This window comes from Ammospiza caudacuta, chromosome 17 (genome assembly GCF_027887145.1).
Source record: "Ammospiza caudacuta isolate bAmmCau1 chromosome 17, bAmmCau1.pri, whole genome shotgun sequence".
Classification (NCBI taxonomy): domain Eukaryota; kingdom Metazoa; phylum Chordata; class Aves; order Passeriformes; family Passerellidae; genus Ammospiza; species Ammospiza caudacuta.
In genome coordinates this window covers 4,088,375-4,113,444 of record NC_080609.1, presented here as the reverse complement: position 1 = coordinate 4,113,444, position 25,070 = coordinate 4,088,375, and the positions used below count along the sequence as shown (strand labels likewise).

The following is a 25,070-nucleotide window of genomic DNA, read 5'->3' as shown; positions in this document are numbered from 1 at the left end:
TTAAATTACCAGCACTCAGTATATAAAGAGCATGAGCATGTTCTGCTATCAGGGACCACTGAAGAGGACATATTTAACTGCTACATCAGCTGTTGGGATGCAGGGGACTTAAGAGTGATGATTGCACTGCTGCTGGGAAAAAGCTTTCAGTAATCAAACTGGAAACAAACACAATTTTGAAAGGGATTTTGAATTTCAGAAAGCAGATGCCCAGCCATATAAGCAGAACTAGCAGTGTGGAAATAAACTTTCAGAGCGACAGAAATGCTGCTGCTCTTCTATTTCCCTTTTCATATGCATGGGAGATACAGACAGATCTGAAAAAAAATCTTTTACTAGTAACAAGTACCTGACCAGGAGATTAAGCATGAACTTTCATGCCCAGTGTTCTGGACATCACTACAATGAAACAATCTAAATATTTGTTTAGTGTAGGTTACATGCCAGCACATTCAATTTAAAAATTTGTTTCAGGAAACACCAGCAGTTTTCTCACCTGACCATAATTTGAAATGATAAAAGCTTTTCCTACATCACTGCAGTAACCACACATTGTCTCACACCAACTCAGCAACACAGGCAACATACAATAAACACAGCCACACATTAAGGGCTTTGTCCAACCTGCCAAAACAGCAGAGGCAACAAGAATCAGTGTCAGACAGAAGTTGGTATCATTCCAACACCTTCTTAATCTGCCTAGGGAACCTCTAGAGCCAGGGGTTTGAACACTGAGCTCTCCTGCTGCCCACAGCCCAGCCTGAAAGGCCAGTCACCAGTTCCCCAACATACATATGGTTTGCTCCCTCTGCAGCTGTGCCCTGTCCATGCTGCACTCACTGGACACACGGCCAAAGGTTGTGTTTGAAGGTTTCAAAGGCATCAGAATGGCAAGAGATACAAATTATCTCAAGCAAAATGTGTTTTCATAAGATCCCAGTCCTGGAAAATGAAATTAACTGATGGATGTTTACAGTCATGTGGGTGACTTTAATTTCAGCTAAACCATTCTCTGCCATAAAGTTAACAACAATCTTACAGTTACAAAGTGATGATTACTTCTTTAGTACCCTTATAAAAGAGAAGAGCAGCAAATACCTCTTTTTTATTAATACTGGAAATTAAAATACATATCAGAAAAAAGATCTGCAAGTGAACTATGGGCCAACAGACAAAAAGACTTTTTCTCTCCCAGATTTCTCTCCTATCTAGTAGTGATAAATTTAGAACTATGCAGCAGATTTCAAATGTTCAGCAAAACTAATTAGAGGGTCCATCCATAAATACACACACGCTGAGCACCACACTGCCTATTTTCAGTGCATTTGTTACCCTCTGATTTCCTGTACTTAAAAAACTCTTTTCAAGTGTCAGTTTCCTTTTGAGCCACTGTGTCATTCCACTGACACAACAGCAGCTCTGTCTGGAGAAACAAAATTAGTTATTCATTAGTGCACAGCAATTCCAATAGAACATTACATGAGCTAGGGAAGAAGTTGAGGCAACTCAAAAATATATCCAGTTAGGAGTAGGCAGGTAAAGGAAAGTGGGATTTTGCCAGAGGATTAATACTCCTAGTTTTGAAAGGGCAATATTGCCCTTCTAACAAGCAAGAATAGCTGATCTTGCCCAGGAAACAAGAGATTCAGCAGCATTCCCTGCTGAGACAATCCTCTTTACTAAGCACTAAGATGCTCATAACTTGATATTAAAGCATTTTTTGCCAGGTTGTCTTCTACAGAGTCCAAGAGAATGTGCCTAGGAACTAGGAGGCAAGAGAGCAGGAGGCTGTCTCTCCTCCATTTCAACCTCTTAGGCAGAAGAAATGTTTTCCCTCCTACCTGGAGTCCCCATCTTGATCTTCTGTGGTGTCACCAGAGCTATTCACAGCATATCGACTCCTTGGTTTGTCTGAAGCAAAGAATAAAGATAAATTTACCCAGGAAAAATCTGCTTAATGTGTGTGTGTATGTATGTCTTTCTATTCTCACTCAAAAGAACATTAAAAAAAATGGAAAATTTTTATCATTCAGGGGATGAAGAGGAGAAAGTGAAACATACACAGAAACTGACGCAGGTAACAGCTTGTAGTGCAAGAGTGAAAAGTAAAAGTCTGACCAATGCCATTTCCCTCCTTATTGCTCAGGTTTTGGGACAATTACAATGCTCCCAAAGTCATAGGAAGGGAAATCCTTTATCAACAAAAAGCAGGAGGAGGGGTGGCAGGGAAACAATCAGCAAAATAAACAACTTTTCATATTTCACCTATAAAAGTGGAAAGGGAATTAGAGATGAATCTCTCTTCATAAACTGACTCACAACCTAAGCAGAGGAGTTAAACTTCTCCTGACACCCAGCCACCAGCACACCACCCAAATCACACAGCTCCATCACCCCACAGCACCTTTAGGCCCTGCTCTGATACTGGTCCCAGTCCAGACACAGGCACTGTCCCAAATCACGTGCCTCAAAGTAAGAGGTGCAAGCAGTGCTGGCACCTGAATAATTCCATGCTCCTCTTTTCCAGGAGAAATTAAACCTCCTCCAGCACAAGACTACAGAGTAAAATTTTTTAATTCCTACCCATTACTGATTAAAGCTTGTAGTGTTTACTGAATCATTTCTTCTAAATCAGTGCCTTCCTTTTCATCCTGCCTCCTCCTTCCCCTGCAGCTCCCAAACCCCACAGGATTCACCTGGCCCAGGGGCAGAAGGTAAAGTACCAGGCAGACAGTGACACCTGGCACTAATGTGGTTCAGTTGATGGATGAGAGGGTCCCAGGGCACCTGGTGGGAGTGAGGGCACTGCAGGGCAAGGGCTGAGAGATGCAGAGTCCCATGGGGAGCTGTGAGGGGTGGCAGGTCCTCATGGAGAGGGGGAGTGAGGGGAGCCAGGTACCCACAGAGAGTGTGAGGGCTGTGGGGGGGATGACAGGTACCCAGAGAGTGTGAGGGGGGGATGACAGGTACCCACAGACAGTGTGAGGGGTGTGTAGGGGATGACAGAAACACAGGCAGTGTGAGGGGTATCTGGGGGGGATGGCAGGTACCCACAGAGTGTAAGGGGGGATGACAGGTGCACACAGACAGTGTGAGGGGTGTCTGGGTGGGATGACAGATACATACAGACAGTGTGAGTGGTGCGGAGTGCCAGGTGAGGGGTGCCAGGCCCCCATGGACAATGTGAAGGATGTGAGGGGCCCCCACGGGCGGTGTGAGGGGTCCGTGTGGGGTACCGGCCCCCCAGGGGAGGATGCGAGGCCCCGGCAGAGGCTGCTGCGGGCGGGGGCAGCCGCAGCTCCCGGCGGCGGCACTTACTGTCCTGCGCGGCGGGGTGCTCGGCGCCGCGCTGGAACGGGAAGCGGAACAGCAGCTTGTTGCCGCGGCTGCCCGAGCTCACCAGGATCACGCTGATGGGGCTGGTGCTCTCGCCCATGCCGGCTCGGCCTTCCCGCAGGAAGGGCCCGGCCGCGGCGCCTTCCGCTTCCGCCGGCACACGGTGCGGCCGCCGCTACGGGCACCGGCGGGACGGTGCGGCCGGGACGGCTCTGCCGGGGGTGGCTCTGCCCGGGGGCGGCTGTGCCCGGGGCTGGCTCTGCCCGGAGGGGCTCTGTTCGGGGGCAGCTGTACCGGGGCCGCCTCTGCTCGGGTCCTGCGCCCCACGGCCTGTGTCCAGTGCAGCCCAGTGCCCCCAATTCTGACCAGCATTTCATGGCCCAACGGCTCATTCCCAGTACAGCCCAGTGCCCCCAGTTCAGACCAGCACCTCACACACAGCCCCATCCCCAGTACAGCCCAGTGCTCCCAGTTCAGGCCAGCACTTCACTACAGCCTCATCCCCAGTACAGCCCAGTGCCTCCAGTTCAGACCAGCATCTCACACACAACCCCATCACCAATATACGCAAGTTGCCCCAGTTCTGTCCAGCATCTCACGGCCCCACAGCTTGTTCCCAGTACAGCCCAGTGCTCCCATTTCAGACCAGCACCTCACACACAGCCCTGTTCCTGTTCCCAGTACAGCCCAGTCCCCCCAGTTCTGACCATCACCTGATGCTTACTTTCTCTCAATCACCCCAGTGTCCCATGGACACCACTCCCTGTTCCACGCACTCCCAGTTCATTCCAGTGCTTCACACGCCTGCAGCCAGCACCTCCCAGCTCAGCCCAGTGGCCCCAACATGGCCCAGCACCCCCAGAATGGCCCAGAGGCCCCAACATGGCCCAGCACCCCCAGTTCAGCCCTGTACCCAAACAGCGCATGGTGGCCCCAGCCCTGGATCCCTCCACAGGGCCCACTGGATCCTGGAGCACCCAATGCTGTTACTTGGCCACTTTGGGTCATTTGTGGGCTTTCAGACAGTTCAGTGAACTCCAGAACTTTCCTGAGAGCTGGTAACAAAGAGCACTGAGGGCTCATCATCTCCCCTACATGCACACCCACCCAGGTTATCATCCTCATGGAAGAGTGGAACTGCCCAGGGCAGTGGTGGAATCACAACCCCTGGAAGTCTTCAAAAAACGTGTGGATGTGACACTTTGGGACATGGTTTAGTGGTGGGCTTGACAGTGCTAGTTTAACCTAACACCTTGTAGTGTGTGTGTGAATAGGGATTTCTCAAAGTGCACTCAGTCTGCCATGACTCTTCTCATGACTCTTTCCCTCTTTTTTTTTTCTACATCAGCAATTTTCTAGTAGCAACAGGGAAGAAAAGAAGAGCTCTATAAAACAGTATTAAATAAGGACGCTCATGGGTAATTAGAGTGCGAATGGAAATAAAGGAACACTGGGTAAAACCTGCTGCAATGCCTCTTTGGGACATTTCAAACAGTTTTTTGAAATAACATTTCTGCCTTTCTGAAGCTAATTACACATGTGCTGCACATTGAGCAGAAGGGTAAATTAATTGTGAGAACAGAGTGAATTTTTTGTGGGTTGGAATGAGGCCATGGATGCTTTGTCCCCTAATGGGAGAGGAACTGATGACCTCTCCTGGGTTTGCCATGGACAAAAGATGGGATGCAAGAGCTGAATGTGGCCTGGGTGCCACTGAGGGTGGATTTGCAGGTGGAGAATCCCTCTGTCTTCCCTTCCAGTCCCTCTCCATTCTTCCACCATCTGGCAGTAGATTCCTTCCATCAGAGCTGCCAAATCCAGCATGCCAATATTGCAGATGAATGATTGCAGAGGGCTTTTCCAGCCCTAATGATTCTGTGACACCAGGGTGCCTGCAGGGGGGCAGCTGTGGAAGTGAGACCTGTGGGCTCCCCATGCTCATGGAAAGGCTGCCTTGGGCTTGTTGCTCATGTTCACAGCTCTGACACACCCTGCCTCATGGTTCCTGTGCTTTCATCCTGCCTCTGCATTAGGAAGGGTGACATTACTCCCCTGGCAGCAGTCTTGGTGCCTTCATTTTTTTTTTGTGTGTTTAAGCAAGATCAGAAGTTATCAGCAATTATATTTGAGGATGCCCTGGGGTTTTATGCAAATTCTTCTGTATTTCATTGCATTACTTAGATGCTTGGACACTCTGAGCTATCCCCACTCTGGGTTTTGCTCTGCAGTCCCCCCAGGGACACAGAACAGAGGTGGGTGGCTGAAGATGAGCAGCCCCAGCAGGGTATAATCTGCAGGGCCATTCTGCACAAGGCCAGTGATAACAATTGAGCAAGAGAAGGCAATGCTGAGGGGAGAGAGTTGTCCTGGGGTGATTAAAGACCAGTCGTGTTATCACAGCAGAGCACTCCTTGTACACCAGCACTGGGCTGTCATCTTAAAATTTCACTGTGCCTCCTTCAAAATATAATTTCACTTTCTCAAATAATAAATTATAGGCCTATCTGTCATTCCCAGCTCTTGGACATTTAATTGTAGTTAGCCTTGTCGTTTAAAGCAATGATTGCAAGTTCTTCAAGCCGTGGTAGGAAATTAAAGAGTAAAGCCAGGATTTAGACTCCACTTTCCAGACTTTCAAAATATATATGCCTCAAATATTCCAGAGTTAGAGCAGTTATATGTCCCCCCCTTATCCACAGCATTCTCCTTGAGGGGAAGGCAATTCCTGTGGATAATACAGGCCCATGGGGAAAGTTATCCCTGATCTCACAATGGTGCCACTCAACTGGATTTACAATCAGGGCTGTTGGAAATTAGAATCCCACTTTTACAATTAGCTAACAGGTCTGTTTCTTGCTTCTGCTGTTTAAAATGAGAAATTCTGGTAGCCGGCTTTTGGAACAGATTTTGGATTAAAAAGGACCTACAATAATTTTTTTTTTTAAAAATCCCCTTTGGTGATTTTCTGACAAAGATTCATGACCAGCCCAAAGGTTGACATTCTGCAGTGGAGCTGTGGATCATCATGAGAAGCAGCAGCAAGAGAGGAAGGCAGGTTTGGTGGGGTTTCTCCATGAGGGAATCCCATGAGCTTTCCCCATGTTCCCAGAAGAAATGTCTTTTCTACTGGCCCTGTGGCAGAGGAACAGCAGCAATCATCGTGTCCAGCTCTTTGTATTCCTGAGGCCAGGACTCTCTTGTCCCTCTACCTCATGGGTAGCTGGAGCACTGGAATGAGGAATTTGGCTGAGAGGTCCATGCAAAGCCAGGTCATTTTCCATGTCACGTTGTGTTGAGGAGTAGACTTCTCCCACCAGGCTTGTTCCCACAACAATCCCCAGCACAGTCCTGATCCTGAGTGAGCAATGAGCTCCTTCTAGCAAACCACTGTCACATTTTGGCTGCTCTGGCATTTGAGATAGTGCAGGAGTAACTCTCAGAAAAATAATTGAAACTCCATAATGATTTCAGTGATGATGAATCCTCCTGTGCAGACATCACTCTGTGTGCACACAAACCTTAATCCTGCAGTCACAGAGAAGCAATGCCCAGGTTACACAGAATAGGAAGGAATCCTCATGGTCTGTGCCTTATCCCTGTGTTTATCTGGGTCACAGCTTGGTTGAGTAAACCCTGATTAAAAGCACTCTCACTGAGGAGAGCTTGGAGCACTGCCATGAACACGACACATAAGAGGCAGCACTTTGGGGAGGAGACAAAAACATTATGCAAATTGATATTTCACAACAGCATCTATATTTTCAAAGTAAATTTTCTATGGGAAAACTGCAGGGTTTGGAAATGTGTGTAGCAAGGGATGATGAATACAGCCTCTCTTGGTACTGCCATCCATTTAAGTTGTATAAACTTAAATGCCATGTTTTCCTTGCTTTGGCTCTGCCAGTGGCACTTTGAACTGGAGATTGCACTGCTCTGCACCTCTGTAGCCAGAGTGAGCTCTGGGTTTTCAGGGGATGTGTATGGCACTGTCAAAGGGAAGGTATACAAAGAGCCCTCTGATTATATTCTCTGTGGTAAAACAATTGTCTTCCTTGTGTCTCAGATGAGTCTGCTTTCATATCCCCTCTTAAAGTGAGTGAATTACCCAGCCCGTGGTCAGGACTGAGGAGGAGCTGTGGCACTGAACACAATCTGAAATTAAATCCCAGAGGAATTGTTGGCCTCCATGGAGAGGATGATAATTCAAGATTCCCAAACCCAGCCAGGCTTGCAGGCTCAGAGGCCCCAAGTGCTTTGTGCCTGCCTTTTGGGAAAGCCCAAGGTTTATTCTAATTTGTGTGACAGATGGCATGCAGAGAAGCAGGTCAGAGTCCTTCTGCAAGTGCCACTTCCCCAGCAAAGTGGGGACACCAGAGGATACAGAAGTTGCTGTCTGACCCCATCCCTGGTTCTGACCCTAGCACTGGTTCATTCCCACCTGAGCCCAGGATGCAGTGGCAGAGGCACAGCCCAGGAAAGTGGTGTCTGTAGAGTATGGATCAACTCCTCCAGGCTATGGAGTCTACCCAGAGAGGAGAGACCTCTGCCTATGTGACAGCACAGAAGAGATCCCTGCCATACGCACACACACAGGGGTGCCACCTCAAACCCAGCACCTTTCCAGCAGCACAGCACAGCTCCCTGTGGCTCCTGAGGGGCTCCAGGGCACGCTCCTGTGTGACACCTGTGCTCTGGTACAGGTAACCATAGGCTGGGCATGCCCCAGTCCATGCACCACCCAGAGATCATTATTCCCTGGAAGGGCTTTCCCTTTGGCATGGCTGGGAACACCCTCTGTGGCAGGGGGTAGTGCTGCTGTGAAATGCAGACACATCTCTGCCTGAGACACACCAACCTTCTCCACACAAGGCTGCAGGGCTGCTTGGGCAGAGAGCATTATCTGACTCCTCTGCACCAGGCAGTGCTCTTTGCACAGCTGCCAGCTCTCAGTGCTGTCTGATGTCTGAGGCTGCTGTCGTTTATCAGCGTGGCGAAGAGATTTACCTCTGCTTTATGTGCTGGCAGGATATTTACTCCCAGAGGTTCTGCAGCAACCATGTCCAGTAGGGTATTTCTTTGACACTTTGCCCACTTATCTGTGATTACAGACCTGTGCTGGTCTTTGTTTTGCTTGTTTGGTCCTTCACCCAGCCAGGACCTGTGCCCTGATGGTACCAGCCATCTGCTGTGGGACCAGCAGCTCTTGTGCATGTCCAGCACACAGCACAACACAGCCAGCACTGACTGGAGTGCTGAGGACTATTCTACAGTGCATGGCACTATCACCCTGATTTTTTAAGATTTTTCTAAGCTTTCTGATGTTTACATTCTTGTATGTAACAAACTTTCTCACACACTTTATGTAAATAACTTATTGTTTTACATTCTTTTATAGAAAAGAAGAAATTTGATAAACTGTATATCCAGTGTCATTGGAGAGGTGGCACTGCCACCCTCCAATCCACTGTCACTTTTAGAAATCTATAAATATTAGAGTTAAAATTTAAAAACTCTCTTTTACCTTGAAAAGAGCAGCATGTCCATGTCATAGTATTCCATGTCCTATAGTGAGGGAACAACTAACAGTAAGATCGCACCATTAGAAATCAAAGATGTGCAGTTTGAGGATTATAAAAAAAAGAAAGAAATCTGATTGAGCTTTCTCACACACACACTTTTTCCCAGCACGATACTCAATTTCACAAACTCTCTATTCCTGTACCCAAAGTCCTTACTACCAGTATTACCACAGGCAGCAATTGTAAAGTGATCCCTAATTCTTGGCCAGAGACTGGCAAAGTCCTGAAGCAAATGGCAAAATCTGCACTTACTCTTAAAATTCAGGATTTCATTTCTCCTCTGAGCTGCACTACAGATCTCCTAGCCTGTCCCTACCACTACCTACAAAGCATTTTATGTGAAATATTGCGCATATGCTGGAAGTGGCTGGGTCAGCAAGGCCCAGAGTCTTGTGTTCACATCTGTGACCCAAGGGGGGAAATGCAGATTTCTCTCCAGGCTCCTCAGTGTGCTGGAGCCCACACGCTCCTCAGCTTAGACATGTCTCCTAAAGCTTCATCAATGGAATTTTGCAGCATTATCTCTCTGCTCATGTATCAATACGTGTCCAGACAATTTCTTTGGACCACACAGCCTCTAAGTTAAGAAGCAAGAAGCTGATAAGGCCAGCAGGCAAGGAGGACAGCGTGCTGACCCTTGCCAGGGTAGCCATTCCTTCTCGGGAGATAAGTGTCCCCCAGTCCACAGTGGGCCTCTGGAGTGACCAATGAGTGTGGACAGGCACCAAGGCCCTCTCCCCCTTCCCCTTTATAACCAGGGCTGCCAGGGGGTGACTCCAAACCTGCTCTGAGCGGTCACTGCAAGGGGACAGAGCCAGCAGCTCCTGCACAATGACACTGACCCAAGCCGAGAAAGCCGCCGTGGTCACCATCTGGGCCAAGGTGGCCACCCAGGCTGATGCCATTGGGGCAGAATCACTGGAGAGGTAAGGCCCCAGCAGGCCCCCAAGGAGGGCTTTGCTGTTGGGATGCATCTCATGTAGAACCTGGGAGAGTGAGAGCACGCTGGGACCAGGGAGACTTGATGAAGAGTTGTGCTGTTTGATGTGTAATCTTCAGGAGTTATATCTGTGCTATTAAATGCTTCACAATCTGGCAGTAAACCATTATTTTTTAACAATTTAATAGGTTTATTTTTTCTTTATAGCCATACAGAAGAATTCATAGCCAGAAGCACTGGTGAGGAATTCAAAGCCATTCATACTCGGTGTCCTAAACACCATTATCCCTGTTAGGGGATAAACTTGAAGTGGTTTATTGTACAAGTGATGCACTTTCTCTTACAGTTTTTATGCATTAAGAGAATAGCTGTCCACTAAATTCACTCAGTTTTCATTGTTCCAGTTGTTAGGTAACAAACTGTTAGGAAACAAGACAGCTGGACCCCCTGCATGAAGCATGGCACAGTAATTCAAAGTCCATACCAATTAAACAGGATGGCATAAAAGGGTCTGGAAATTATCAGACATTTTTATGTTATTGAAAGTGATTGAAATGCTCTTTACAGCTCAGTATAAAGTACTGTGATCCTCCTTTCAGGATTCTGAGTACCATTCATATAAATTCTTGTTTTGTCATTTTTGTTTGAAGGTCCTGGAAACTTCGTTATAATATAATACAGGAAATTTGGTGACAAGCTGCGACTTTTATTTATTAAAACAAAACCAAACAAAACCAAACATATAACTACATTAAGTTTTTAACAAGCTTTAACACTTAATTCTTCTCTAGTACATACAGATAAACCTGCTGTCTCATCTGCATGTGCTGCAGAAGGTTCACACTGCACTTGTTCTGAGGTTTTACCACCTCTTACCATTTTTCTGCTGACCCTGTTCCTCATGTTCTCCTCCAGGCTTTTCTTCAGCTACCCCCCGACAAAAACCTACTTCCCTCACTTTGATCTGAGCCAGGGCTCAGCTCAGCTCCGTGGCCATGGCTCCAAGGTGATGAGTGCCATCGGAGAGGCCGTGAAGAACATCGATGACATCCGCAAGGCTTTGGCCAAGCTCAGCGAGCTGCACGCTTACATCCTCAGGGTGGACCCCGTGAACTTCAAGGTGAGTGAGCACAGAGGCTTTCAGGGGTGGAAAGGTGGCCCTGCCATCACAAAGGTGGTCCTGCCATCACAAAATTACAGACCACAGGTCATGTGGGCTAAGGGCAGCTTGATCCCTGACTGCGCTGGTTTCTCATATGATTTTTAACCTGAGATTGAGTCTTTTAATAGAAGTTCTGGCCCAGTGCAGGGAAAGAACTCCTGAGGGAGCTCCTGTGGTTTGTGTTAGGCAGACTCAAATTTGCTGGTTTTGCTGTAATTCATGAATCTGCTTCACACATCAAGCTACATCACCTGTCTTGAACAAAGTTTTGATAAATTATAAGCAGTCCCACTTTGTTGCACTTGAGGAAGGAAAGGACACATGGGAGAGGGAGGGGGATCAAGCAGTGCCTTTTGCCCTATAAAAAAGACAACTGTGCTTCTTCACTCCCATCTCAGGCAGCAGCACTGCCTGGTTGGGACATGTAGCTGTCATCCCCAGGCACACTGGGCCCAAGGTCCATTGCAGACCCCTACACTGATACCTGGCACTCACTGTGATGGATTTCATGCTGCTTTCCCTTACAGCTGCTTTCCCACTGTATCCTGTGCTCCGTGGCTGCCCACTACCCCAGTGACTTCACCCCAGAAGTTCATGCTGCGTGGGACAAGTTCCTGTCCAATATTTCCTCTGTTCTGACAGAAAAGTACAGATAAATCACCTCAACAGAGGGTGAGGGAGGCCCATCCACAGCCCAGCCCTGCTGCCAGGCTCTGGGATATCACCCCTTCCTCAGCAGCTCTTTAAATCCCTGCTGCAGGGGCTCAGTCATCTGCAAAACCCAATAAATAATTCAAATGTGAGCTATGGTCTCTGTGCTTTCTTCTCAGTATGTTGTGCCCACACCTGACTGTTCAGGCAGGGGTGTTCTGAAATGTATACAAAATATAGAGGGGGAATATTAAACTTTATAAACTCATGTACTAATTCATATACTAATGAACATTCATGTGCCAATTCAGTGGGGATAACATAACATATAACAAACATAACATAACATAACATAACATAACATAACATAACATAAACATTCAGTGGGAGCAACATAACATTGAGCAGAAGCCCAGAATGGGCTGAAGCCCTGTGACTGCAGCTGCTCACCAAGGTATATCCATCACAGTCTGTCTCCAGACTGACCAGCAAAGTCTTTACCCTGCTAGGACCCATCCAAAACCCATCCCAGCCTGTTGGAACAAACCTGCATTGCAATGCAGGGCATTGTCCTCTCCTTGTGCCTCTCTCCGTGGAGTAGGGGTGTGGTATCTGATGTGTTTCTTCTGTGGGATAACCCCACTGTGCAGCCACTGCACCCCAGCTGCCCACTCACCTCAGTGGGAGGAGGTGAAGGGCAAAGGAAGATAAAAGCAATAAAAATTGGGGGTCAAGATCAAATAAACACACAGAAATAATTGTTTAGTAAGTGAAGACTAAGTGGAAGCACAGGGAATAAAACAAAACAGGGGATGCAAAGGCACTCACCACATCCCACAGGTAGGCTGTTGTTCAGCCAGTTCATGAGCAAAAACCATAAATAACCCCCCTAAAACTCCCTCAGACCCCTTCTTTTCCCTTTGATTGCTGAGCAGGGTGTTATATGGTATGAAATAACTCTTTGATTAGTTGGGCCTATCTGCCTGGCTGTGTCCTCTCCCAGCACCTCAAAATCTATTCCCTGGGTGGAGGCAGAGTGAGAAGCAGGGACAGGCTTGATGCTGTGCAAATGCTGCTCACACAAAATCTGGAACATCAGCCTTTTACTGGGGCAGTCTGGCCAAAAACCTGAAGCACAGGACCATGTCAGCTCCTGCCTCAGAGACTTGTGGCATGAAACAGTGGGGGCAAAGCCTTCAGCCTGCTCTGATGGCCACCCTGAGCCAGCACTGCACGTGGCCATCCTCATCTCATCCCTGGGATTTAGGGACTGTGTTTGTGCATGGGGGAGAAATGTGATGTTGTCACTATAGGACATGAAAGAACACAAGCTCACCACCGTTCTCAAGGTGAAGGAAAAAAGGGAAGTTTATTTTCTGACTCCAATATTTATAGTTCTACAAAAGTGACAGCGGATTGGAGGGTGACAGTGCCACCTCTCCAATGACACTGGACGAACCAACAGTCCATCAACTCTCTCCTCTTGCATAAAGAAATGCAAAACAATGAGTTATTTACAGAAAGTGTGTGAGAAAGTTCACTACAAGAATGTCAACATCAGAAGGCTTAGAAAAAACCAGGGTGACATGATGTGGAAGCTCTCAGGCCATCAAATGGCTCCAAACATCTAAATGTCACCACAGCAGCTTTTAAAGCATTCTGTATCCACTGGTGTCAGGTAACCTGGAGGTTTAAATCCATGACTTATGTGCTAGGTCAGCATCTGGTGTGTCCCTTACCCTGTGTTTGCACCAACTCCTTCCTGCAGAGGCTGACAGAAGGGTGTGAGAGTCAGAGGAAATGGCCTCAGGTTGTGCCAGGAGAGGCTTAGGTTGGATATTAGGAAAAATTTCTCCACTGGAAGCCTTTTCAGGCACTGGCACAGGCTGTCCAGGGCAGTGGTGGAGTCCCTGTCCCTGGAGGGATTTAGCAGATGTGTAGATGTGGCTCCTGGGGACCTGGTTTAGGGCTGGCCTTGGGGAATGGTTGGGCTCAAGGATCCTAGACACCTTTTCCAACATGAATAATTTGATTATTCTAACATTCTGTTATTGTATGACCAGACACCATGGGGTCTGAGGAATTTCCCAGCATTTATGGGGAGAGTCAGGAGCACACATTGGGGTGGGAAGGAGTCCAAGAATGACAAGCATCACAGGATGGACTTTGGGAAGACTGTGAACCCAAAGAGAAGGCTGTTCCCTACCTGGATTCTCTGGGAAGGCCTGTCCATGGCCCCTACTCAGAGACCATGGGGCTCTTGGGGCAGAGAGGGGCTGGATGTGCCAAAGTCTGGAGGGGACATGGGACACTTGTGGGACCTACCCCAACACCCACAGAGCCAAGGAGGACCCCGGCCCATCCATGGAGAATAATGGATCACACTAACAACATTGAGGACATGCCAGCCAGGGTGGACAAGGCTGTGGCACCCCTGGGACACGCCTGGGGCTGCTGCTGTCCACAAGGCAGCCTGGTAAGGTGCTGCCCCCTGCCCCATTGTGGTGTTGGGCTGGTGCAGTGGGGCAGGACAGGCCACTGGGGCCCCCAGGGGCCTCCTTAGGGTCGGGCCCCCCTGAGGCATCTGGGGCCCCCCAGGCAGTGCTGCAGCCGCTCCCAGGGCCTGGCCATCCCCCCGCCCCTCAGTGTGATAAGATAAGGCTGGGTGGAGGTGCCAGCAGCTATAAAAGGCGTCCCTGCAGTGCTGCTGCCACCAATCCCTGGCCACTCCTGCAGCCGCCACCATGCTGACCGCCGAGGACAAGAAGCTGATCCAGCAGATGTGGGGCAAGCTGGGCGGCGCCGAGGAGGAAATCGGAGCCGAGGCCCTGACGAGGTACAGACCTGGGGACCCCATGGGACAGGGGACAAGAGGGTGGGAGCCCCACAGAGGGGCCGGAGTGGTGGGGCCAGCTGGGATCAGCACCACTGACTGTCCCACTCTGCCAGGATGTTCTGCTCCTACCCCCCGACCAAGACCTACTTCCCCCACTTCGACCTGTCCCCGGGCTCTGACCAGGTCCGTGGCCATGGCAAGAAGGTGGTGGCTGCCCTGAGCACTGCCATCAAGAACATAGACAACCTCAGCCAGGCTCTGTCTGAGCTCAGCAACCTGCACGCCTACAACCTGCGTGTGGACCCCGTCAACTTCAAGGCAGGCAGGGGGAATGGGAGATGGGGAATGGGGAATGGGGACAGGGATCAGAATGGGGGGACAGGAAGCAGGGGATGCGGAATGGGGACTGAGGGACAGGGAATGGGGCACAGGGATCGGGATGGGAGCTGGCGGATGAAAGACAGGGGAGGGAGGGCAGGGGATGCGGGAGGGTGGACACGGGTGTGGGACAGGGATGGGGACATTGGTGCTAAGCCCCGTTTTTCCTTGCAGTTCCTGTCGCAGTGCTTGCAGGTGGCGCTGGCTACCCGCCTGGGTAAGGACTACAGCCCCGAGGTGCACTCTGCCGTCGACAAGTTCATGTCGGCCGTGGCCAGCGTGCTGGCTGAGAAGTACAGATAAGCTGTCAGCCGTGCCTGTGTACCATCAATAAAAAAAAAAATATTCTTTTGCTGCAGCAACGCCTCCGTTTGTGCCGGGGCCGGGGGCTGGGCTGGGCTGGGTTGGGCTGGAGTGTTCTTGCTGGAGGGAGGGGGCTGCAGGTGTGATGGATGAGGTACGGGAAGGGCAGCACCAGCCCTGGGCTCCCTGGGTGTCCCCAGGGCCCTACTGGCTTCCAGCCCTCCCCAGCACGGGATGCAGCTGATGGCAGCACCCAGGGAGTGAAGCTTTGCCTGCAATTCTCCAGGGAGCAGGGCAAAGCCTGCACCGAGACAAATGTGATCCTTGCATTCCCCTGAAGGATTGCTGGGGGGTGTAGGATAAATCCTGCCTGTCTCTATCTATCAAGATGGCTTTTTAAGGCTTTATTAGGAGTGCTACAGGAGCTAAGTGCTTGCATGAGCTCCAGAAGCAATCTGAGAATTCATGGAGTGAAAAAAGTCCACCGCAGACCATTAAGCACAAAGAGTGTTCTGGGACTCAAGCTCCTGAACCACAAATCCCAGTCAAGTGCCAGGGAAGAACCTCCACACCTGCCTCAGGTGTCTGCTCGTCCCCTGGGACCTGGGCGGGGTAGGAGTGGGATGGGCAAAGCTGCAGTCCAGTATAGGAACACTGGTTTCAGGATTTTGGAGCCTGAATTTTAAAAGAATCAGTGATCACTGGTGAAGGGCTACGAGATACTAAATTAGCCCTGGGTTTGCTCTGTGCTGTGACACCAGAAGGAAGAGATAAGATCCTGCAGGAGAGAGGTGCCTGAGCATCCAGGTGTGGGCAGGAGGCAGGTGGGGGCATGCAGGGACCCTGCCTGCTCACAAACAGGCAGTCTCTGAACACAGCAGCACCTGCAGGTGAACCCGCAGCACTCCAAACACATCCCAGTCCACATCCCAGTGGGCTCATGTGCATTTGCACACGTTTGTTTTTGTGCCACCGGTCTGAAGGGCTCTGCTGCCTTGGCAGCTCTCCCCATGCACACACATGCAGCAGACAGTGCCCTGCTGCTGCTGCTGCTGTTTCCCAGAAAATCAGCCCCCCCTGCCCTCCCTCCCCACTCTGAAGCAGTGCCAGACCGAGCTAATCTGCCCCAAACACAAATGATAAGAACCTCAGCCGCGGAGGAAACACGGGTGTGAGCTGTCACTGCTGGTCTGCGCCACCTGCCGAACCCACTGCGAGCTCTGCGAACCCCCTCACCCTCCCTGCCTTCCTCACCACCCTCATCTTCCTTGCCCTTGTTACACTCCTCATCATGTGGAGCACTCAGGGCTCACCACAGACATCAGTGATCCCTGGTATCTTCCCAAAGCTCTTGCAGCAGTGCCCAGTGCTGATCCCATGGCTCCAGAGCAGCAGGGCCAGCACTCACAGTGCATGACAGGGGGCTGGGGCAGGGCAGCTCCGGGCTCTGCTGGCCTGACAGTGGCTCAGGGAGCAGGGGCTGCAGAGGACACACACTGTGGGGTGGTGTGGGGTACACGGGTGTGGGGTGTGCTGAGGAACCAGAGCAGGGAGTGCAGTGGGGCAGCCGTGCTGGTTGTGTTGGGTGTGTTGGATGGCAGAGGGCTGAGCAGGGACAGCACAAGGACGTGCAGGTGGCAGCTGGCAGTGCGTGGAGGGGCAGTGTGTGTCCTGGGGCAGCTCGGGGCGTGTGTGCAGGCTGGTGGATGGTCAGGCTGTGCATGCAGGTGCACATGGTGCTCTGTGTGTCCTGGGGCAGCTCGGGGGGTGTGTTCAGGCTGGTGGATGGTCAGGCTGTGCATGCAGGTGCACACGGGGCTGTGTGGGGGTGTGGGGCACAGACTCCCCCACGCTGCTGTGCCAACACCTGGCCAGAACACATCCAGGCTGTGCCAGTCCCATACCAAGGGACACACACGGGCTCCTTCGCTGGTGCCAGTGCAGACCCTAACCACAACCCATGGCAGCCTGGGCACTACAACCGCATCCTAACTCCAAGCCTAACTCTAAATGTGTCCGCGGGGCAGAGACCACCCACCCGCTCTGGGACAAGCCCTGACCTTAACCCCGAGCCGGCACCCCGAGGCAGAGCCGCCCGCCGGTGCCGGTGCCGGTGCCGGTGCCGGTGCCGGTGCCGATGCCAGTCGGGGCTGGTGCCGGTGCCGGTGCCGGTGCCCGGCAGAGCGGAGCGGAGCGGGGCGGGGCAGGGCAGGGCAGGGCGGCCCCTCCTGGCCGGGCTCCAGCAGCCCCGGGCCGGGCGGAGCCCCAGCACCGCATATAAGGGCGGCGGCGGGCAGCGGGGACACCCGTGCTGGCGCTGCCGACTCGGAGGTGACACCATGGTGCTGTCCGCCGCAGACAAGACCAACGTCAAGGGCGTTTTCGCCAAAATCGGCGGCCAGGCCGACGAATATGGCGCCGATGCCCTGGAGAGGTATCGTGGGTGTCCCCTGTGTGACCCTCTGTCTCTCGTCTCCAGCCCCGACTCCCTCGCATCTGCCCCCTCTTGTCCCCATCCTTTGCCACCCTGTCCCTGTCTCAGCTGTCTCTGAACCCCTCTGTTCTGCAGGATGTTCGCCACCTACCCCGCCACCAAGACCTACTTCCCCCACTTCGACCTAGGAAAGGGCTCTGCCCAGGTCAAGGGGCACGGCAAGAAGGTGGCGGGCGCCCTGGTGGAAGCTGTCAACCACATCGATGACCTCGCTGGTGCCCTCTCCAAGCTCAGCGACCTCCACGCCCAAAAACTCCGTGTGGACCCTGTCAACTTCAAAGTGAGTCTCTGGGGAGGGGTGACCAGCCCAGCTTCCCTCCCGCACCCCCTGGCTACTCCCTTCCCTCCTTCCCTTGCTCACCACATCGTTTTCCCTTCCAGCTGCTGGGCCAGTGCTTCCTGGTGACAGTGGCCACCCGCAACCCCGGTCTGCTGACCCCAGAGGTGCACGCTTCCCTGGACAAGTTCCTGTGTGCCGTGGGCACCGTGCTGACTGCCAAGTACCGTTAAGGCGTGTGCTGTGGCCAGAGCTGGAGCCAACACCCCACCAGCCCTCCGACAGCCAGCAGCCAAATGTTCTGAAATAAAATCTCTTGCATTTGTGCTGCAGCCCCGGTGTCCTGCTCTGTGCGCTCTGCCCGCGGGAAGGGAGCGGGAGGGATGTGCTCTGGGGGTCTGGACTGGAGGTCTCCCCATCAGGTGGGTGCATGGAGGAAAAGGGCTCTGGTTTTGCTGTCCCTGAGAGGAGGAAGAATTTGGGCAAGACTCTGCCTTGCTGCCATGGTAGGAAACAGAGCATTTCTGGGCACCAGTGCAGAGGAGAGACTCATGGATCTGGGGGTCCCCCCAGAATTCCACACTGGGATCCCCTCTTGCACCACCAGCCCCGTGCACCCTTGTTCAGGACAGAGCTAGAGGACATCTCCTCCTGAAGATCTACGCAGGAGTACAGGGGCTCCTGGCACCAGTGACCCTCTGCCTGGTAGCAGAGTGCGAATAGCCTGAGGAGCTCCCTGTGCCAGGACATCTTTCCTTGCACACCCAGCACACTGGGTCTTCTTCTGCCTCCTCCAAATGGCCCATTGCTGGGTGTCACTGTGGAGGGGCCCTGGGGAGCTGCAAGGGGAGCAGATGGGGCTCAGTCCAGATCCAGCAGTGTGAGGCAGTGTAAGGGCTCCACAAAAAGGAGCCCAGGGGTTGTGCTGCTGTCTGCACCCCCCAGCCCTTATCACACCCCACAGCAGGGTGGCCGTGGTGGGGGCTGATAAAGGAACGTGTGGGCTCTCCTCCAGCTGTGGGTGTGGTGGGAGACTGGAAAGCAGATAGTCCCAGGAGGCTACAAGCTGCCAGGTGCTGGGTAAGGGCTGGGAGGTCCTCAGTGAGGAGGGGAAGGATCAAGGAAGCCCCAGGGTGGCTCACAAAGCCAGGACAGGTTGCCACAGGCTCCTCTGATCTTGGCACTGGCAAGGATGGCCTCTTCCATAATCCCATGGCCTCCAGACGCTGTCAGTGAATGCACAGAGACAGGAGAAACTCCAAAGAGAGGAGGAGGCCCTTCAGAGTCTCTTCTGCAAAGCACCACAGATGTCATGAGCCCACACACCCTCTGTTCCTGGGCACAGTGAGGAACGGAGGAGAAAGCCAGTCAGGGCATCACTGGCCAATCTGATCCACCTTTATGGAGCAGGTGTTGGAGCAGGTTCCACCCTTCCAGCCAGGAACATCGCCCAGGCAGAGCTGTAGGCACAACGTCCTGGGGATCTCATGGAGAACCAGGATATGGTGGGAACTCAGGGCACGCAGGTGTGCAAGGAGGTGTGAACTGCTGTGGAAAGCATTGGGAAGGGCCAGCATCAAATCCAGCACGGACTTGGACTCCTCCAAACCCAGCCACTGAGGGTCCTCACGGTCCCCAGCATGGTGGGTACAGGAGAGAAGGTGTAAGAGCAGTGTGGGGACAATGTGTATGTGAGGGGTGAGAGCTGTTCCCAGCTTGCTTCAGCTTCTGACTGCTCCCGAGCCGTGCTGTGCCCTCAAGCAGGACACGTTGAGTGGCACTGGCAGTGTCCTGCCTCTGCAGCACTTTGCCAGGGCTCTGCCTGGCCAGAGAACCGCCGGGCTCGTGTTGTCCCAGCCGTTTGTCCCTGCTGCCACAAGATGGGGACCTCCAGCCGTGGTGCTTTATCGGGGCCAGGCAGAGGGCTGGGAGCAGCAGGGCTGGGAGCAGCAGGGCTTCCAGCCAGCCCCAGGGCTTTGGGGACACTGGTGCCAGCTCGGGGGTGGGCGCAGGACCCCTCCCCATCAGCCCTGCTGAGAGTTCCAGCCCCGAGCCCCCTGCTCTGGCTCAGAGCACTGGGGTCCCCTCACTGGGCATCCCTTGGTGGCCGTGGCTGTGTGACACAGCCAGCCCCGTGGGACAGACACGCTGACCACAGCTTGGCACTCCCTTGTCGGGGTCTCTAGCTGCTCAGAGTGACCCCGAGAAAAGTTCCAAAGTCTCTTTTCCCAGCCTGGCGCTTGAAGAAGGAGTCAGAGCTCTTCATTTCTCAGTCTCAGAGTTGTTTGTTGTATCTTACCTATAAAAAATTTTCTCCTGTCCAGCCGAGGTCCACTCAGCACAACAGCCAGAGGCACTCTGCCTGCCCCGGGGCGGTATTATGTGTTTATACTAAAAACTACATATACAATGTTTACAATTACTTTCCAATACCTGTCACCTATGTTAGACAGTGAGCTTCTACTCTAAACCAACCTGTGCCAACATCACAGCAGAAGATGGAGGCCAAGAAGAAGAAGGAGAAAGGCTGGACATGCCACAATCCCTCCATCTTGCCTCCTGAATCTCCACACCAAAAACCCTAAAATCTACTTTTCCACCCCATGATAACTTCACTAATGTTCTACTTGAACTGTTGTGGCCTGCAGACCTTCACACAAGGTTGGTAACTTGCTCCATGGGTCATAATCAAACCCACAGGGGCACTTTGGGCTCTGTGCCAGGGTCTCTGAGCCCCCTGGCAGGGGTCTGGGCTGCTCAGGACAGCCAGAGGGATGTCCTGGGTCCTGACACTCCCTGAGCTGCATCCCTGCCCAGCTGCCTCAGGACCCATCAGCCACACAGCAGCCAAGCTGTGGAGCACAGCAGGTCAAATATTTACCTGGTGCTGGCCCAGGCTGGTTTTGCAGCTGGCATTGCTGCAGCTCCAGGGCTGAGGAGAGAGCTGGAGGCAACTCCTGCATGGCCACAGAAACAGCCCCAGGTGATGCTGAGGAGGAGGATTTGGGCACAAAGCCCTCAGATCCAGGCATGGCAGCGCTCAGGAAGCTGAATCACACCAGGCAGCTTCAGCAGAAGAAAGAGAATAAGTATCTCCAGGTCATGTCTGGTTTGATGTCTCCACTCTCTGCAGGCCTTCCTCAGCTCTCATTTATTCTTGATGGACAAAGCACCCAGGGTTCAAAGACACCCCCAGTGTTCTGTTCTGCGGTGACACCAAGGCAAGTGGCATCTCAGAGCTCATTTTTATTGAAAGAGGAGTCAACAACATCAGGAAATGAGCTTGATGATAATGACTTACCCCACCACAGGACTTCCACCAGGCTCTTGTGGGGCTGCAAACAGCGTTGTCCAGATAGTTGGATTCTAACCTTATTATGTTGGCTATAGTCGTGTCCCTAAGGAGTGTGTCCTGGAGAGGACACAGAAACACACACTCCTGGAGGAGGCCAAGCATCCATGGGGAGTTTAACGGGAATTTCCCATGGATTTTCTATCTTCCCAGTGGCAAGGGGAATCTAGAAAACAAGCAGTGGGAAGATAGAGAATTAATTCCTCGCTGGAAGCTGATCTTAGGAGACCAGTTGAGAGATCCTCTTGCTGGAATGAGGAGGGAAAACATCATGTGTTTTACAGACTGTTCTTATTATTTACAGACTGTGTTTTACAGACTGTTCTTTATGCATCCCATATTGGAATTCAATATGGCAATAGTGTAACCTATGAGTGGTGCAGCCAATAGGTCTTCTGCTTCTTTGCTGTGTGTTTGGACAGCCAGTCTTTCCTAAATGTCAGATTTTTCCTGCTGAAAAAAGATTTTTCTTCCCTGATTTGTCTGAATCCTTTTGAATTTTATGCCAGTGCTGGCAGCCTCTCCAGCTCAGGAACATCTGAGAACTTAATAAGGATGTTCTCCACTACAAAACAAGTTATTGATGACAGAACAGTAAATAATAATGGTAAACAAAGAACTGGAATCTGTCACGGAAGGAAAACAGACTCATCTGAAAGGATTCATTCTTGGCAAAGGCCATGACTATTACTCATCTCTTTCTTTGATTAAAAGTCCCACTGTTTGTTTTGTTGTTGTTTTTTTTTTACTTGAACCCAACTGGTTTGTAGTTCCTAGGTTTCCTCCTTTTATTTACTCTGCTAACAATAAGAGACACTAAGGTCTTGTCCCTGTGACCCCATTACCCCCTCCGTCTTTTCCCAGAGATATTGAATGTTTGGAGGTGGCTTCCATCAGTTTTTGAGGTAGAGGGGATTTTTTTTCCTCAGGCAAGCAGTCTGAAAATAAGGAATGATTGAAATATACTTTAATTCAAACTTTCTGGAATCCTCCCACCTCCTCCACTGGCTGTTTTGCCAGTGGTAAAAGGAAAAGTGGTGGAAGACAGAAAATAAGCATTGATTAGATTTTCACTACAGAGATGGAAATTGAATAGAAATGCAAAATCTTTCTTCCTGCTGGTTGCTCTGTCTTCCTACCACACAGCAACCACCTGGGAGATCTGATTTTGCTTGGAGCTGAGATGCAGGCAGTGCTCTGCTGGTGACATCAGTGCTTCCTCTCTCCTTGTGTTGTTTTTCTGCATTTTTCAGCAGCAGGAGATGCCATCTGGGGAGGGCCCAGCTTTGGTTGTGTTCCTCCAGCTCCCACACAAGCAGTAATAGCAATTCCAGAGGCTACATTCCTGCCTCTTACCTTCAGCATCTGCCTGTTGGCCTGCTGCTGCTCATGAATCTGCTCTACCTTTTATAAACCTGCTGATCCTATTTGTTTCCACAGCCTCCTGTGGCAGTGAGTTCCAGAAATTCATTCTCCCACCTGCTCCAAATAAAGTCCTTTTTATCCATTTTAAATCAATCCACCAGACTGATCAATGGCCTCTAACTCTCATCAAGCACCAGGTCCACATTCTCTTTATGATTTTGTAGGGCTGGCATGTTTTGCTCTCCAGAGAAAAAGAACCCTTTGTATTGCAGCTACCCCATCCCCTTGATCTCAGTTGTCCTGCTTAGGGCTGTAAATCCACAATGTTCTCACATCCTAAGTTGTCCTGTTGCCATAGCACAAGAGGTGATGGTTTCAAACAAAGAGGTTTGATTTAGATTAGATGTAAAGAAGAAGTTTTCACAGTGGAGGTGGTAATACATTGGCAGAGGTTACTCAGAGATGTTGGGATGCCCCATCCCTGGAAACTTTCAATACCAGGGTTGGATGGGGCTCTGAGCAACCTGACCTAGTGCAAGCCATCCCTGTCCATGGCAGAGGGGATGAACTAGGCAACCTTTAAAAGTCCATTCCAACCCAAATTATGCCATGATTATAGGATTCCATGAGCAGAGGCCAGACCTGCACAGATGTGGGTGCACCAAGCTGTTACACAACAGGCAGGAGATGTTCTCTTTGTTATTTTGCAAGCCCAAACCCTTCCTGATGACACCACTGTATTTTTCTTTTAATCTGCACATCAAGGCTACAATTTTGGCAAACCATCAGTGAGGACTCCAGCATCTTTTTCCTGAGCTGTAATTGCCAGTTTAAGTTCAGCCTCCCCTGTTTTAGATCACATTTCCCTATCCAGGTCACCCTCTTTATCTGCACTGAAAGGATTGACCTTCTGTTTTTCCTTTTGTGAGTAACACTGAGAGCTGCACATAGCAAAGTTCCACAGAGTACATCAAATATCCTTTCAGCAGCCTCCTGCAGTGATGGAGCATCATTTGACTTTTCTGTCTAAAGCTGAAACTCTGCAACTCCAACAGCAGAGTTTTGGTCCCTAATCCTGGAGTACATTACTCATTATTCTCTTCCTTCCCCTGTCACAGTGACTTCAAGTCAAGCTGTTGGGTGGACACAATTCAATGAAGATCTAGCTGAAAATACTTAAAACAGAGTTTTCCAGTCAGTGACACTTTTTTTATTCCTTGCACTAGGATCAAACAGAGAGAGGGGAGCAGACTGTGCCAGCTCTGTGCTCTCCAGAGACCTTTGCACATGGCCAGGAGGATCCCAGCTATGGATTTATGGAAAGCAATACAGCAAAATGTGCATTGCAGCTGCTCATCCAGAAAGCTTTTAGACATCCCTCAATAGCTGAGCAGCTCAGTGCCTTTATTAATAGTAGAAATGTATTTATCAAAATTCATGGGTCAGCACTGTTAAAGCTCCATAAATCCAATTTGCACAGGCCACCATTATTTATTTTCCCAGGTTGTTGCCTCAAAGAGGGATACTTCCAGTATCTAATCCAGACTTCTCCACAGGCCTGTTTGAAACACTGTAGGAAACACACTCTCCAGAACAGAGTCTTCCTCTTTTGTCTGAGTTCCTGATGTGAAGGGCTCTGTGTTCAGGACTCATGGAGCACAGAGCAGGAAGCAGAAGTGGTGAGCCCTGACCATCACAGGGACACCGACACCACTTCCAGAGTGTCACTGACTCAGACAGAAGCCCTGGCCCCAGCACAGCCACGGTCCCTGAGGCTGCAGCACTGACAGAACTCCCTGAGTGATTTTCTGAATCCTGGTGCCACACAGGATGGGGCAGATGCCACTGCAGCTGTTCCTCCTGCCTGGCTGCAGGTCTTTGTGATGCACTGAGTGGGCAGGTGGAGGAAGCTTCAGCTTCTCCAGCTTCAGCTCCAGCCCTGCAGCCAAAGGAGACCCTCCCTGGCCCAAACTCACCCCTTTGAGGCTGCAAGGCTGCAAAGGGAAAAGGAGCAGCCCAGACAGTCCCTGAGCCAATGACAACATTTGCATGTCTCCATGTGTTTGGAGCAGCTGTCACTCCGGAGGTGGCATCCATCCCAGCATCCATCCACACAGTTACAGGGAACACTGGAATGCTTCTCTTGGGAACAAGCAACTCCAAGGGACCCAAGCTGTGAAAAAAAATGGATATTGTAGCACATTCTGGATCTGGCTCTGCATTGTGTTAGATAAGCTTAATTTATGCTCAGGTCTTTGACTTTTTTTTTCTCTCTTTTAAGAGGAAAATAACTAGAAATGGCATTTCAAGAAAGTAATTCATAAGGACTGATTGGAGATGAGCTGATATCTTTAAAAGTGGAGTTGAAGGCTAAATTAATGTAGAATGGGGACAGAA

The 25,070-nt window shown here is 50.9% G+C and overlaps 4 protein-coding genes across 8 annotated transcripts in view; 3 read left to right on the top strand and 1 right to left on the bottom strand.

Annotated features, from left to right (window-relative positions):
• Positions 1 to 3,484, bottom strand: part of NPRL3 (NPR3 like, GATOR1 complex subunit) — a 42,367-nt gene extending 38,883 nt beyond the window's left edge. For 2 of the 5 annotated variants that reach the window (XM_058816256.1, XM_058816259.1), the window contains exons 1-2: positions 3,319 to 3,484; positions 1,842 to 1,911 (exon numbers count right to left, since the gene is read on the bottom strand). In XM_058816256.1, the coding sequence (XP_058672239.1) occupies positions 1,842 to 1,911; positions 3,319 to 3,436 (188 nt within the window). In that variant the 5' untranslated portion in view covers positions 3,437 to 3,484. The remainder of the gene's footprint in view (positions 1 to 1,841; positions 1,912 to 3,318) is intronic. The other 3 variants (XM_058816255.1, XM_058816257.1, XM_058816261.1) reach the window with 3 other exon arrangements.
• A 6,125-nt stretch (positions 3,485 to 9,609) lies between these two features.
• On the top strand, positions 9,610 to 11,766 carry LOC131565396 (hemoglobin subunit pi). The gene is made up of 3 exons (XM_058816266.1): positions 9,610 to 9,841; positions 10,771 to 10,975; positions 11,545 to 11,766. Exons 1-3 carry the CDS (start codon positions 9,747 to 9,749, stop codon positions 11,671 to 11,673), a joined length of 429 nt encoding a protein of 142 aa, XP_058672249.1. The 5' UTR covers positions 9,610 to 9,746; the 3' UTR covers positions 11,674 to 11,766.
• A 2,503-nt stretch (positions 11,767 to 14,269) lies between these two features.
• LOC131565397 (hemoglobin subunit alpha-D) lies at positions 14,270 to 15,240 on the top strand. Its single transcript, XM_058816267.1, has 3 exons — positions 14,270 to 14,504; positions 14,618 to 14,822; positions 15,057 to 15,240. The coding sequence occupies exons 1-3, from the start codon at positions 14,413 to 14,415 to the stop codon at positions 15,183 to 15,185; spliced, it is 426 nt and encodes a 141-aa protein (XP_058672250.1). The 5' UTR covers positions 14,270 to 14,412; the 3' UTR covers positions 15,186 to 15,240.
• Positions 15,241 to 17,359: 2,119 nt separating this feature from the next.
• LOC131565395 (hemoglobin subunit alpha-A) lies at positions 17,360 to 18,288 on the top strand. Its single transcript, XM_058816265.1, has 3 exons — positions 17,360 to 17,619; positions 17,755 to 17,959; positions 18,061 to 18,288. Exons 1-3 carry the CDS (start codon positions 17,525 to 17,527, stop codon positions 18,187 to 18,189), a joined length of 429 nt encoding a protein of 142 aa, XP_058672248.1. The 5' UTR covers positions 17,360 to 17,524; the 3' UTR covers positions 18,190 to 18,288.
• Positions 18,289 to 25,070: the final 6,782 nt, after the last annotated feature.

Bases quoted from the DNA above. Each gene is read 5' to 3' on its own strand.
- LOC131565397 (XM_058816267.1), top strand. From the start codon at position 14,413: ATGCTGACCGCCGAGGACAAGAAGCTGATCCAGCAGATGTGGGGCAAG. The intron at 14,505-14,617 runs GTACAGACCTGG...CCACTCTGCCAG, and splicing joins GGAGCCGAGGCCCTGACGAG to GATGTTCTGCTCCTACCCCC. The intron at 14,823-15,056 runs GCAGGCAGGGGG...TTTTCCTTGCAG, and splicing joins TGGACCCCGTCAACTTCAAG to TTCCTGTCGCAGTGCTTGCA.
- LOC131565395 (XM_058816265.1), top strand. From the start codon at position 17,525: ATGGTGCTGTCCGCCGCAGACAAGACCAACGTCAAGGGCGTTTTCGCC. The intron at 17,620-17,754 runs GTATCGTGGGTG...TCTGTTCTGCAG, and splicing joins GGCGCCGATGCCCTGGAGAG to GATGTTCGCCACCTACCCCG. The intron at 17,960-18,060 runs GTGAGTCTCTGG...TTTCCCTTCCAG, and splicing joins TGGACCCTGTCAACTTCAAA to CTGCTGGGCCAGTGCTTCCT.
- LOC131565396 (XM_058816266.1), top strand. From the start codon at position 9,747: ATGACACTGACCCAAGCCGAGAAAGCCGCCGTGGTCACCATCTGGGCC. The intron at 9,842-10,770 runs GTAAGGCCCCAG...GTTCTCCTCCAG, and splicing joins GGGGCAGAATCACTGGAGAG to GCTTTTCTTCAGCTACCCCC. The intron at 10,976-11,544 runs GTGAGTGAGCAC...TTTCCCTTACAG, and splicing joins TGGACCCCGTGAACTTCAAG to CTGCTTTCCCACTGTATCCT.